The sequence below is a fragment of the Pagrus pagrus genome (genome assembly GCF_965226575.1).
Source record: "Pagrus pagrus genome assembly, chromosome: 21".
Lineage (NCBI taxonomy): Eukaryota > Metazoa > Chordata > Actinopteri > Spariformes > Sparidae > Pagrus > Pagrus pagrus.
In genome coordinates, this window is record NC_140208.1 from 10,629,956 (window position 1) to 10,644,000 (window position 14,045).

Sequence of the window (14,045 nt, forward strand, 5' to 3'; positions counted from 1 at the left end):
CCTTTTGAGGCCCCCAAGATGGAACTCAAGGCCGTCAGCAGATCCGATCTTTTCTCGCCTTGCTTGTCAGACATGAATTGTTTAGCTATAGAGAAGAAACCAGATTTTCTTGGTATCTAAGGAGCAGCTATCAGTTGATATGTTCACACACGATATCCGAGCCCTAGCTACCACCTTGATACTCATAAACACCCACTTTGAAAAAAAATGATCAAATTGCCTTTTTAATTATTTATGAAACACATCTTTTCTTGATATGCTCTGTGAACTCCGTGCTTTCAATGGGCAGCCTTGTCAATTGTTGATAGCTGTGAGTAAGCCAAGGGGGGATGCAGTAACTCATCTATCATGAAAAATGTTTTGGTCCTCTAATGCGGATAAAAAAGAAGGAGAAAGGAAAAACCTTGCACACCTCTGTAGATGTAAATTTAGTAAAGAAAATTAATTAAATTATTTTCTTTCGGAGAGGCTTTGATATTATTGTTAATTTAATCATCGTTGAAGAAATCTTTCACTTTATGTGTTGCATTACTGTCTACAATTGAGGGAATAAATGTTGATTTTATCTTAAATTTTGCCTCCAGTTGGAAGCCATCACCTGGACAGGATTTTCTTTTAACTGGAAAGCGTCAACTAAAATTTTATTTTATTTTAATTCACTCCACCTCCCTGCCTTAACTTTTCTCTGTGTGCAGCAGAAGGCTGTGCTGTGAAACAATACCAGGAGACAACAAACCTCAAAGTAGTTCTTGTTTTTATGTCCAAGATGAGGCGGCAGCACCTCTTACATTGTCAGCCTCAACATGCATATGTTTGATATTCCATCAGCATATAACACATTGTCATCCATGAAGGTTATTGCCAACCTGGCTGTATTATGTTGTCGCTGTGGATGTGGTCTGTCTGTTTAGGTGACAGTGTTGATGTGTTTCTTTGAAATGGGTCCCAGCCCTCTCAATCAGTTTTTTTTTTAGTGTTTGTTTCTCTGGTTTTATTTATTTTTTTCTCCATTTGTTGCAGAGAGCGCATCTGTTGGACAACACAGAGAAGCTGGAAAGGTCATCACGGAGACTGGAAGCCGGCTACCAGATAGCAGTAGAAACTGGTACGTATTCTGTTTTGGATTGGGTTAGGAAGGAGTGGGGTTGGTGTTGGGCGGGGGTTCAAGATAGTGGTGAGGATGAGTGAGCGACAGCAAATTGTCTTGCTCATATGCGAGGTGGGTGGATATATGTGTTTGTGTGTGTGTTTGGGGTGGTGGAGGAGGGGGGGGTCGCATAAAAAAAAAAAAAAAAAACTCTTTCCTTGACGCCTGATGACATTTTCGGGAGCACATCAAAGGCGAGCCAGGGAAGGAGAGAGAGAGGTGTACAGGCGACAGATCGGGCGCCGCTTCTACTTGCTCTGCTCCCGAAGAAAATTTGTGCATCGTTGTGGCTGTGTGTCTGTGTGTGTGTGTGTCTGTGTGTGTGTGTGTTGGGTGGGTGTGGGTGGTGGTGGTGGTGGTTGTGGTGGTGGTGTTTTTTTTTTTTTCTTCTCCACAAACAGACAGGGGGTCTATGAAAATAAACAACGTCAGCGTTCCTCCTGAAGTTCTTAATTCAGGAGTGCAGAAGGAAGAAAAAAACATAATATCACTTTCTAAATAAACCATCCAAAAAAACACACAAACTCCTTTTTTCCCTCATTATCAAGGATGGTTTTTATCTTAAAATAGGAAAAAAGCTCATTGGGATCTTAAATAGATTTAACCAGTTAGCATATTCTTTTTTTCCCCTTCCTGTCTTCCTTCCTGACAGTCACCACATTATCGAGGCAGAGTGTATTCCTCAGAGATGTATCAAAGCTCATTCTTGAAGTATCAACCGGCTTTCTGTGGCTTCCGTTGTAGTTTTGAAAAAGTTTGTCAATTTACACTATAATCGCGGGGTGGCTGGCGTGTGCGACATCGACAGATTTAATAATTCAAGTCAAGGAAGGTTCGCACGCAGACCACCGGCTTTTGATGTTCTCTGTAACTTGCATTCACAAATTCATAAATATAATCTACATTCTCTGCTTAAAAATGTTGATTCAGACGCTTCAGATGATCCTGCCGCTATCCGAGTTGCTCGACTGTGTCAGATTCTGCGACAGCCGACAGGTTTTTTAATTCTACCCACTGGAGTGGCTCGTTTTTTTTATGTTTTCCCTCACAGCTTGGTTGGTGTTAAAGAAGTGGGCTATGGCTTAACAGCGTTCAGTACCTACTGGGCCCGGTGGTTTCCCCTGCCGGAGTGGGCCACATGCCCCTTGACCCTGTGTCACCGGTAGCCGTCTCATCCACTGTGTGTGCGGCTAGCTAAGAACAATGCTCGTTTATCCTGCCTTGGTCCTGCACACTTGGCTTGGTCCGCACCAGCTGGGGCTGTGTTTGTGGTTTGGTGGGGAAGCTTCGCCCCGCGTCTTTAATCCATGACCCCTTCCTTTACTCTGCTGTCGATACCAACCCTTCGCTCAGATGCACAACCTGAAATGGCAATGTCTGCGGGTCAAACAGGGAATACATCTGCACAAAGAACATCGATGCACAGGGAATATGCACTCCTCCACCAGTCTAATTACTATATATGCTAAGCTCTTAGATGCAACAAACACAGTGGGCACAAACATTAGGTAGCCATATTTATCTACTGGTTTATAACACTTGACAGGGTTTGCCATCTGATCCCACATTCAGTCTGGTCTTTAATTTAGTGTTGTTCGCCCATCTCAAACTATATATTTACCCCTGTGGTTCCACAACGGCTCGTCACAGCACTTCCCAGACATCTTCATGAAATCCTGCACAATTTAGATCACAGTCCTGCCATACACACAGTACTGTCTGGACTAGGATATGTCTTTTTGCAGATGCCAAACTGTTTATTTCTATAGTCCAACAAAGGCTCTGTTCATTGTAGCTCCCTCTCTTTCACACCAACAAATACAAAATAATGAAATAAACCTGCAAGAAGTGCACAACTTTATTCATGCACATTATGAAAATGGCATTGGCAATTGTTGAGGAATAAGCTTTGAGTTTTAAACACAGAGGTGTGGCACCCATAGACGTTAAACAAGAATAATTAGAGCATTAAGTGTTTCTCCAATCAGACACTCTCTAGTCACACTGTAAATACTTTTCTTGCCACAGACCTCAACTCTCCTCAGACATCTAAGCCGTACTTTTTTACGAAGAGCAGTTTAGCGTCGTTATTTTTGCGGTAATTCAAAGTTGCATTCTCCATCCACAATGACACAGAAGCCCTTAAAGAACTGTAATTGACCAATGGGGGGAGTGGAACTAAAAGACATTTTATTTCAAAGAGAGAGATCCTGAACAAAGAAATGGCATAGAAACTCAGCTTTGCCCCCTTTTCTCTTCGGCGTCGACAATATATCTCTTAATGACCAGGAACAAAAAAGCCAGGATGCTTCTAGGTCACATTTAAGGGGAAAAAAGAGGACTCTTAGTTCTAAGAAAAGATGAATCTTCACACAGTACCATTTTATCAGATTTAAGTATTTTTTTTCTACCATTCTCAACGTCTCCAGTGTATTTAGCAAAAACAAAGGCTTGCCAAAAGCAGTGAGAGCCCTCAGAGGGATATAGAGGAGGCTCTTTGGACATGCAGAGCTATTTACCACACGCACCCTCAAGAACCAGGGTCCTCTGTTTGTCTCATAAATAAAGTATAGAACTTCATTAGTGAAGAGCACTGACTTAAAAGCCCAAGCATAGCAACAAGCAGACATGGGGGCTAGCCCAGTTAAAGAGGGCCCTAAATAAAGAGGGAGGGCATGCAGTTAGCCAATTTAAAGACATTTGAGTCAGGGGCATTTGAGATGCCCAAATGTGGAGGCTTGACTGATGTTAAATCAAAGACATGCCAGATTTTTAGTCCTTCCCTCCACAGTTGAAAAGATTTTGAATGATTTATGGTTGCTTGTTTAGAAATAAATAGCATGTCAGATAAGACATCTAAGTTGCAGTGATTAGCTAGTCCACCTTTTTGATTAATATTCATTGAGGGGAAGAGAGAGGAGTCTTACAAGCTGATCGACAGTTCATACGAGACATGGCTAAAAAATTATCTGTCAAACCGCTGCTGAATTTTCCAGTTATGGTAAATAGAAATCACTCTATTGTTTACTGGCATCGCGCTAATAATCTAATATCTTTAAATTAAATTTGCTTTGTGGAGTTGATGTTGACAAGCCGTTGTTCTTTGTACCTTAAATGTGGAATCTTTTTAGGCCAATAGAAATAACCTAATAGAAGTAAGCTTAAAGGCAAACTTTGAACTTGAATCATGGGCTTATCATAGAAGCAATTTAATGCAATTCAAAACTTTTAGATTTCATTTTACCACGAAATGTAAAGTCTTTTAATTTGTACAATTATGAATGAATGCATCTCTAAGCCAATATTTTAAAAATTGTACGACTCAGTAAAACAAATGTGGAGTGAATTTACTTTGAAAATTCATCCCCCTTTATACTTGTTCAGTTGACACAAATAACTTAGCAGTGCCAGCAGAATGAGCTGCTGAAACAAAGACAGAGACAGACAAAAGCGTTGCTACTCTGCATTTTAAAGGTGGCCAGCAAGAGGCTGAGAACACTTCTTAGGCAAGTGTTCTTGGTGTTTAGGGGCCTGTAATCAATCCTGCGAAATGAAAACAGCTCATTAGGGATTGATTTCAGTCCCGTATAGATAAGCAGAGAGGGCCGGGACCGGCCCCCAGGGGCCCCAGCCTAGCCCAAAGTTCACACCATGCCAGGTAGAGAGCAGCACCACAGGCTATCAACTTTATTAGGATGGAGATAAGCTGATTAGACCTTGTCAATCAAAGGTGCCAGTGACTCAATCATGATCCAGGGGACTTTTCTTTCTGTCTCTCCCATTTTCTCTCTCTTCCCACTCTCACAATCTCCCTCTCTTTTTTGTGATAAATCATTGAAGCGACCAACAAAGTGGCAGCCATCGCTGGGCTAAGCTAAGCAGCCCTGCAGTTGTCACCAAGGCAGACGCGTGGGGACCCTGTGATGATGTGACGACTATATTAAAGAGTACATCAATTTGTTTTAGAGCAGTTTGATTTTCAGCTGCAGTGGTATTAAAAGAGAGGGGGGAAAAAGAGGGGAGGGCGCGCGTGTCGGCGTCATCGAACATGATTCCAGTGGCAGAGCAAGGGGTGCTGGGACAGCAAGAAATAAATAGATAAATGACAGAGTGACGAGAAATAAATAAATATGTTTTTGTAAACATAAAAAAAAAAAAATCTTCATGGCTCCCTTTTGAGGCAGAGTGTGGCTTTGAGTCTTGCTGAGAGTCCATGGGCGCTGGAGTGGCCCAGTAACACAGCACACGTTTGTCCCGACTCTCTATCTCTCCCCCTCCATCTTCGTCTCTTTCTCTGTTTCTCTCCCACTCGCTTTATTTCTCCCTGTTCCCTCTAAAGATCAGACTCGATGATTTTTTTGGTGCTGGGCCACCAAAGTGGTGCTCGCTCCTCAAATGCTTAAATCCATAAGCAAACACTTAGCAAATGACATAAGCAGTTACATTTATGAGGCGCGAGTGTTATTTTAAGCAGTGGCTATTATTAGCTCTCGACATAATTTATATTGTTCCCTTAATACTTACAATATTGGGTTAATCCACAGCAATATAAAATCATTTGTTTAAAATGCAAATGAAACCTATTCCTACAAAATAAAATTCTGCAAATTAATGTGAATGGACATTTTTGAAAAATAGCAAATATTGCTGCCACATCACATTTATTTTTTAAGCAAAGCAATGTTAATTATATTGTTAATTCCCTTTTAACAGATCAATTTTCAATTAAGTTTGCATTATTAATTTCAACTTTTGTTTGACCTGCTAACACACCACAATTTGACACTTTGTGTTATTAAGGTTTTTTTTTTGTCACTTCATGAATGATTTGTTGAATAATATACAGTATATATGCAATCTAAATCTTTTTCTTATTAACATGCAGCTGAATCTTTTCTCACTTCTATTTTTAGTTTATTCTCTCTGTTCTACATTGTAGTTTGAATATTGTAAGGATCTCTTTTTCACTTCTCTTTTTAAAAGGACAGTTTGCTAAAGTGGATTTCCTTTAGGTATAGCATAATAAATGACTTTTTTGTAGGCTGATACAATCAGCATGTTGTATTGTGTTCAAAAAGAATATGAAGTTATTTGATAATTGTTTGATTACTGGAGCCGAGAGCTAGAACTTAAATATTTCACAGCTTGAGTTTTCAGCTGAGGAGAAAAGGAGGCCTTTTTAAAAATGCGTTTTTAAAGGAAAACTATGTTTTTTTTCTCGAGCTATTCAAAAAGAAAATAATTATTAAAAACGGCCACAAAATTTCGCTTGAAACCATATTTCCTAAATATATATGCTTCAACGCATAACATCTCGCTCTCAGAAAATCTAGCCGAGGGTGAGCTGTTTATCGGTAAACCCCCGGTGGATGAAAGGCGTAGCAATAATGATTTTTTCTCTCCTAATCGGACCTTGTCAGCAAGGCGTCTTATCGTGGAGAGGAAAATGACACCGATCCTATCGAAGAGCCTGGAGTCCGAGTCGGCGGCGTGTGTCCCCCCCAATCATGGCCGGCCGTGGCCCAGCCATATCTAGCGCCGCCACAAACGGCGAGCGACGCTTTTTTCATGTGGACTTCAAAAACGTTGCGAGTCATTAAAATTGCACCCGCGTTCGGCAGCGGGGATCAGCCGCTCTGGAGCGAAAATGGGATGTGGGAAGAGGAGACTCGCTAAATGTGTTAATTCCATCCTCACATGTTTAAGGCTTAATTTTAATCTGTTTGAGGGAGGGGGAGGGCTGGAGGGACGATTGGAAAGGGGGGCGGGAGGGGCAATGAGAAAGCCTCGCACTGCAATAAATCGCCATTATCTTTGACACCCTAGGACTCAGCTGTTCCAGGGATTTAGGGGTCCACTGGCAACAGTGTATATCGTAGGGCATGAAAACACTGTTTACGCTTGAACTGTGGTAGCTAAGGTGCAATCACCAGTTTCAGGCTGCACAGACAAAAGACCCTACGTGCACAATGGCCAGCTAGCATACGTACCCTCAATGGAAGAGCTGAACCAACAGACTGGAGTATGTGCTTGTGTGTGTGCGCCCGTTTCCCTGTGTGTGTGCTCGGGCAAGTCTATGTTTCCCTGAGTATCGACAGGTGTTGTCGCAAACATCCAAATATTAGCTTACGCTAAGTGGAGCTACAAAGATGGATTGTGTAATATTAAATGAACCAAAAGATAGATGTCTATCAACATCTCCTGACTGAATGATATTGCTTCAGTTGAGTCCACCAACTTCTACGGCAACTCCTAGCCTCCTTGTGTCCCTCTGTTAGGTCTGCACAAGGTGTTAGCTAGCATTAATAAAATTATGAGAAAATCTAATAATTAGACCTTTAGTCAGTTATTAGCTTCAACAAGGCTCTCAACATAATGAGACTCTTGGAAGTAATGATCTGACTAGAGAGCTCATTGGAGCTTTCAGGCTTAGTTAAACATGAGGCAGCATCGCTAAGAGAAATGTTGGTTTTGCATTTTGAAATTAGGCGTACACTGTTATATAAAATCTAAACTTTGTAAGGTTGATTTTAAATTTGCAGAACTTAGCACAGTCTTAATCAAATATTGAAGATGGGTCTTAAAAGTGTAATCCATAACTTTTCACACATTGCAACAACAGCTTCACATCATTGTGATTAATATATAGTAAAAATGTCAGAGATTGACCAGGTAACATTAACTAAAATATATTATTTTACTGAATTACAGAGCCAACAGCATTTGCATTGTTGACTGAACATGTGCGACCCAACAACTTGATCAACACACCTCAATAGCAGACCATGAAGAATGTCCCCAATTACACTAAATTGAGCATTTTTTATGTTTAACCACACTCCACAGCACTACAGATAAATATATGGTAACAATATAGTAAGTAAAAAAAAACATTGCTGATTTAAGCTTTGAATAATGCACAGCGTCACTCAGTAATAACCTTGAAAATGAAGTTAGTAAATTGGTCTATATTCTCGATCAAACCTCATTCAAATCATTTATTGATATAATCTAATCCTTATCTCGACACGAAACACCCTCCAATTGCCAGATAGTGGTATGCCACTATATCTTAAAAAGACACCTTCGTCGCAACCTTAAACAGATTTTTTTTTTCTATTTTTAGGTTACAATAACTAAAAAGATACCCCCTGCCTTCTTGCATGCAGGAGAAAAAAGTGTAGCATTGACCTCTGGCTGACACAGAGAAAGCTGAGGGAGGGAGGGGGGCGGCGGTGGTGAGAAAGAAAGCAGCAGAAAGCGCGACAGAGTGGAGAGAGCTAAGACAACAACTGTGAAGAGCCGCATAGGGTTAAAGAAAAACTGTTTCAGAAGGAAATGGGAGACAAAAGAGAGGACTTGGAGCCCCCATGGGCGCTTTAAAGAGCCGCTACATCTGAGGCACTGAAATATTAAAAACGGAAAGGGAGAACCTAAAAAAAAAAAAAAAAAAAAATTTAAATCGTGAAATAAAGTAAAGGAGTGGCAGTGAGAGAGAATTGTGCCACCTTGTCACCCGAGGACGTATATCAGAAATATTAATTTGGTGATGAGAATGACGCACTGGCTGACAAGAGGATTGATGTCAGTTAAAACCCTAAAAGGAGTAAAAGAAAAAACAAAATGAGGAGACATTTATCAGAGCGAGTGTGGATAAGCTGCTGTACAGGAACATGAGATCGAGGTGTTGGGAAGAAGATGACTGAATTCACAACAGCCACATCAAATGTTTTTACATTTCTCATTTGTTTAAGATTAAAAGAAAAAAAAAAATCCCCTGGCTTTTTATTTGACCAGTCGCCTCCTTTACATGTGTTCTCATTTACGGTGTGGTAAAGTGACGACCATCTTTTTTAAAACAAGGCAAGAGGCAAGCGACTACAAAGCATGTGATAATGACAACTGAGTCAAACTACCATTAGCCGTGTATCTGCACAGTGAGTCTTCTGTCAAGCTGTCAGACATAAATGGGCAATTTTTTGATGCAGATTCAACAGTTTTAAGGAGGAAAATTGTTGAGGGGAATGTAGTGCTATTACTGCTTTGCAGCATTTCCCTCATAGAAAAATGGCAATGTTAGTTTGTCAAAATAAAATCTAACTGCATTTTAGCCAGGTACCTTTGACGCTTGTATTTTTTTGGTATGTTTTAAATAGATTTTTTAACAACACTATTTATTAAATGCAATTAATTATTTAATTTGTATGTTAATTCTAGTAAAAACACATTTTAAAAAAGGAAATCAATCAGTATTATATTGACAACCGTAAAACCTGACAGAAGTTAAGAACTTATTTGTAATCCATCCGTCAGCCAATATAAACTAATTAGGAATAACATTAATCAGGAATACTTACACTATGTGGACCATGATGGCACAAGAATAAACACCATCTTTTAAAACATTTAATCTTGTCAGGTTTAGCAGTAGTAAGCAGACAGTTAAAGGCAAAATTACTAATAGTAGCTTGCTACCAAGCTCACTGCTGGAGTGTAAGTAGTCTGCTGTTACTCACTTACTATAGATCTTTACATAACAATTAGAGTTTGTGAAACATATTTTAGGCCTACACCATACTGTAAAAGTTAAATGAAATGCCCAATGCATATAAATGAATATAATATAAATAGTATTATTCCTAAACTTAAATACTTTGTTCACCAAAACAAAAAAATATGAGGTTTTTAAATAATTAATCTGGTCTTGCCCTGTATCATTGCCCTCACTAGTAGGTAAATATTACTTTCAATTTATACAGTGCCACCACATCCATATGTATTTTTGCATAAGATTTGTTTTTATGTCTATTTTGTCTTTTCAAAACGAACCTATGTACAACTTTTTCCTTTAACTATTATTATCTTATACACAAAAAAGATTAATTCATTGCAATGCCAGTGTTGACACATTTGTTTGTTTTTTCTGAAAAGGTGTGCACAGTTTGTTTTTCATAATCCCTCAACTCTCATACAGAGTTTGAACTATACACTGAAGAGTTGTGAATGATATATTGTAATCAAATTATTTCATATGAAGATTCCTGTAAAACCATTTAATACTTCCACTATTTATTAAAGTCAGACATACTTATTTTATTTTTTGTTAAATTGTAGCTAAATGTTTTATATCTGTGGAAAAATGGTTCTGTAATAGATGACAGCAGCAACAATAGTCACATTACATTTGTTAAATGTGTTTTGATATAACTGCCAATATGTTTTAGGTCACAAGATTACTGGTTTCGAGTAATCTAGAAGGTTTTAATGTTTATTATATTATTATTATGTTTAAACGAGTCATTAGTAGATTATTTTGAAAGTAACTTTCCCAGCTGGGGACTACATTCAAAGGTCTGTGAGGGAACAACCCAACAACAACAATGACTCCTTTTTAGCTTAAGATGGTGTAGCTGTTGCTTTGTTGTCAGAGTCATTTAGTGAATGCACTGCGTGTCAGTTCACGTATAGTCACACAGATGTTTTCAGCAGCACAAATAGAGACCCTGTAGCCTCACGTCTGCAACTGCTGTGTGGCACCTTTTGTGTTACAATAAGCAACGCTCGTACTCTTACATTTTAACAACTTGGTCTAAATCTGAAAAAGTACAACTGCTCATGATCCCTGCTGCAGTAAGTGTTGGCTCTAGCCTTGAGGAAAATATTTGATCCTGTGTTAGGATACCATATAGGGCTTAAATACAGTCATTAGCTTTTTATTAATCTGCATCTTTTGTAGAAGTTCCCCGAGCCTCCCGCCCTGCAAGACGCACAATTATACTGTACAAACACAGTGAAGCACATTAGCCATCTCCGTCTGTCCTTGCTCCTCTTTTCCTCAATGGTAGCCCCAAGGAGCACAACCCCCCTCCCCTGTCAAAGGAGCTTCCTCCTTGGCTGTCCTGTGCCCATCAGACAGGGTGCCCGCCCGTTTAAGACACCCAGGGAACATGAAACAGAGCCGGGCCGAGATGTCAGCTGGTTGCCCCATCTGCCAGTCAGTGGGATGGTAAAGCTTTTGTCCTGGGGGGTAACCTTAGGAGTGCTCTGTGTGCTGCTCAAGTGTGTTTGTGTACGCGCATGTGTGCGTGTTGCTTTGGGACGGGAGACTCTGCTTCACAGTTTAGCCACAAACAACACGCTGACATTGTTCTGTTAATTTATGTGTCACTCATGTGCACATACAGATAGATTGTCACATTTTGACCAAAAATTACCAAAATTTAAATGCGGATTCTCTGTTGTGAGATCATGGCAAAAATAACTGCTGTGTTTATCGCAACACATTTGAATGGCAGACATGTCAAGGGAATAAAATGTGTAGGTCTCAAAGAATTGTTCTCGGCTGGATTGAAGTTAATTGGTCTCATTTCAGATCTGCTCACTTCTTATGGATACCACAGTTGGTGGAGTTCTCATCAGAATTTTAAATTGCCCGGAACTTGTCTCTATCCTTTCCCTGTTCCCCTGTTAAATAACATAACCTTGACAGTACAAACAGTTTGACTCCCATATAAATGAAGCAAGCCACTGAGTGGATGGAGGCTGGCCGGCTGCTTGAAATAAAGCTCAGCTCCACTCATGCATTCTATCATTTGGTAGATAGGCCGCGCCCTTGAGCTGCTTTAGGAGGGAGGTGCCACTTCTACTCGCACTGTTAGAAGGTGCTGAAAGGGGGCCTCTGTGCACGCACGAATGCACGTACATAATCCTTTGGACGGGTCTATGTGAGCCCAAGAGTTCCTAAAAAGAAAATGCACGCAGACAGCATGAACTTATTTATTTACCACTGAGTTATGCTTTTGTAGTTGTGCCTGTCAAGGATATCAGCACAAGTTAATATGTATGCTTTTGTGGGTGTGTGTGTGTCTCCTAGTAATACGTGCATGTTGCACGTGCTTTGCACCTCAGTTGTTTCAGGCTCAGATAAAATGTGATTTATAACAACAAAGACTTCCCTTTCCTGTGCTGTAATCACTTTTAGTCAACTTTGACTGTTGACTGCCATGTAGAAAGCTTCCCCTAAGTGGTCTACATAGTCCCCATGCTCACATCAGTCAGTCTCACCGCATGATGTATGTACTGTAGTGGTAGTCCTGAAGGGCTGATGTATGCACAGCTCTGCACCGGCAAGTCCTCTCTGAGCACATCTATGATCTTGGGTTACTCAATCATCAATCAAGGCCAACTGCAGCGTACTGTACTGTCGCCCATCTTTTAAAGCTCAGTTGTGAAGGACTGGCTAAGATGGCCTAAGGGACACGTTCCTTGGTCTGGCCCATCTCAGGTTTGATGTGAATATGGGTGTAGTTATGACTACACACAGAACAGAGTCGACACATTGATGTAGACTTTTTTAATGTTTGGTGAAGGCCACCTGATAGTAGGGATGTGATTTTTAAATTTTCTTCTTTGTAGAATTTTTCAGTATTTTTTGGCAAACATTTTTCAGTAATTTGTTTGACGTTTTCCTGCTATAGTTCTGGTCTTTTTCAACTTTCAGCTGCCTAATCCAGGCACGGAAAATAAACGGGATGAAGAAATCAAAACCTGTATTTCACAAAGTAGAAACTTTCATTTTTATATCCAATATTTAAAATGTATTATTTTCTTGCTGCATAGTGAATTATATAAATAAAAGATACATAAATTATTTATTAAAAGTAACATGAGATAAAAGTATGTCATATTCAACTCTTTGTTACCTCGTGCTAGTCTGTATTTTAAGCAGTTTTCTTCGTTATTGTAAGAGAAAGCAGCCTGTTATGAGAAATAAACATGCAAAATTCTTTGCCAACAACATTGATCAAATGTCATTGCCAAATTTACCTCATTCAGAATGAGGCTTACCTGAAAAATACAAAGCCTACATTTCAGACAATATGGGCAGAGGGAGCAGACAAAGAAGGCAGTGCAAGAAAACAGTGCATGAGAATCAAAAAGAAATATACAGTACATTCACTTTCTCCACAAAGGCTACTCAGAATTCATTATATTATCCAGAATGGACATTCAGAACCATACGATATTGCAGTGATAGAGTTGCATGCCAATTTTCCTGTGTGCTTGAAGTGAGGTATTGTGCTATTTTAATGAGCTGTTTAGACTAGTGGCCGGTTGCATTTGGGCTGTAACAACCAGCTCAATGAATAATTGTTATTGCCTCTTAAAGGCCAGATGTATGGAATTCATGCAAATTTAGAGCAAAGGGAAAATGTGTGTGTGCGTGAGGGTGTCTTGGAATAATTGTATTCCAGATGTCCTTCTTTCATGTGAACCACACACACACAAGCACACACACTAAAAGGACAGAACAGATGATGGTGATGATGATTAAGATCTTAAGCATATGGAGATACTGTGTTGGTTTAGTGTTTGTGTGTATGTGTGTGTGGCGGTGGCGTTTTTTTGAACATTTCTGCTCCCTCAGTCTTATGTGACAGGTTCACCCATCTCTCCTGGGGAGGCCTTCACTCCCAATTTAGACGCAAGCGTCGTCAAGTGACAGCAATGGCTCCGGCACCCTACCTTTGCAATATGACTACAGTTAACTTAACAAGTCTCGATATGTGAGCTCCATCTTTGATGTAATTGATTTGAGTGGTTCGAGCATCTTTCTTGCCGAGAAGTTGAAATTTTAGGTAGATCTGTCAAGACGATCTTCAGAGGGATGCAGGTCATTTCTGTCACATTTTAAACTTAAAAAAAAAGTCATTTTCTTTTATCATATTTCACATAATCTGCGCTGTATTGTTTGTGCTTTAAAGTCCAACATAAAAACGTGCTTCCTCCGCCTTTCTATGTCAGCTACAGTGTAGTTCATAGTCATCAAGATGGGCATTTGTGGCCACAGTGTACTCAGGTCTCAAAACAGCAGCACAATAGCACAGTCCATCTGTCC

The 14,045-nt window shown here is 39.9% G+C and overlaps 1 protein-coding gene across 4 annotated transcripts in view; it reads left to right on the top strand.

Annotated features, from left to right (window-relative positions):
• Positions 1 to 14,045, top strand: part of vti1a (vesicle transport through interaction with t-SNAREs 1A) — a 128,317-nt gene that overhangs the window by 38,163 nt on the left and 76,109 nt on the right. For all 4 annotated transcript variants that reach the window (XM_084342089.1, XM_084342090.1, XM_084342091.1 and 1 more), the window contains one exon: positions 1,021 to 1,105. In XM_084342089.1, coding sequence (XP_084198215.1) covers positions 1,021 to 1,105 — 85 coding nt within the window. The remainder of the gene's footprint in view (positions 1 to 1,020; positions 1,106 to 14,045) is intronic.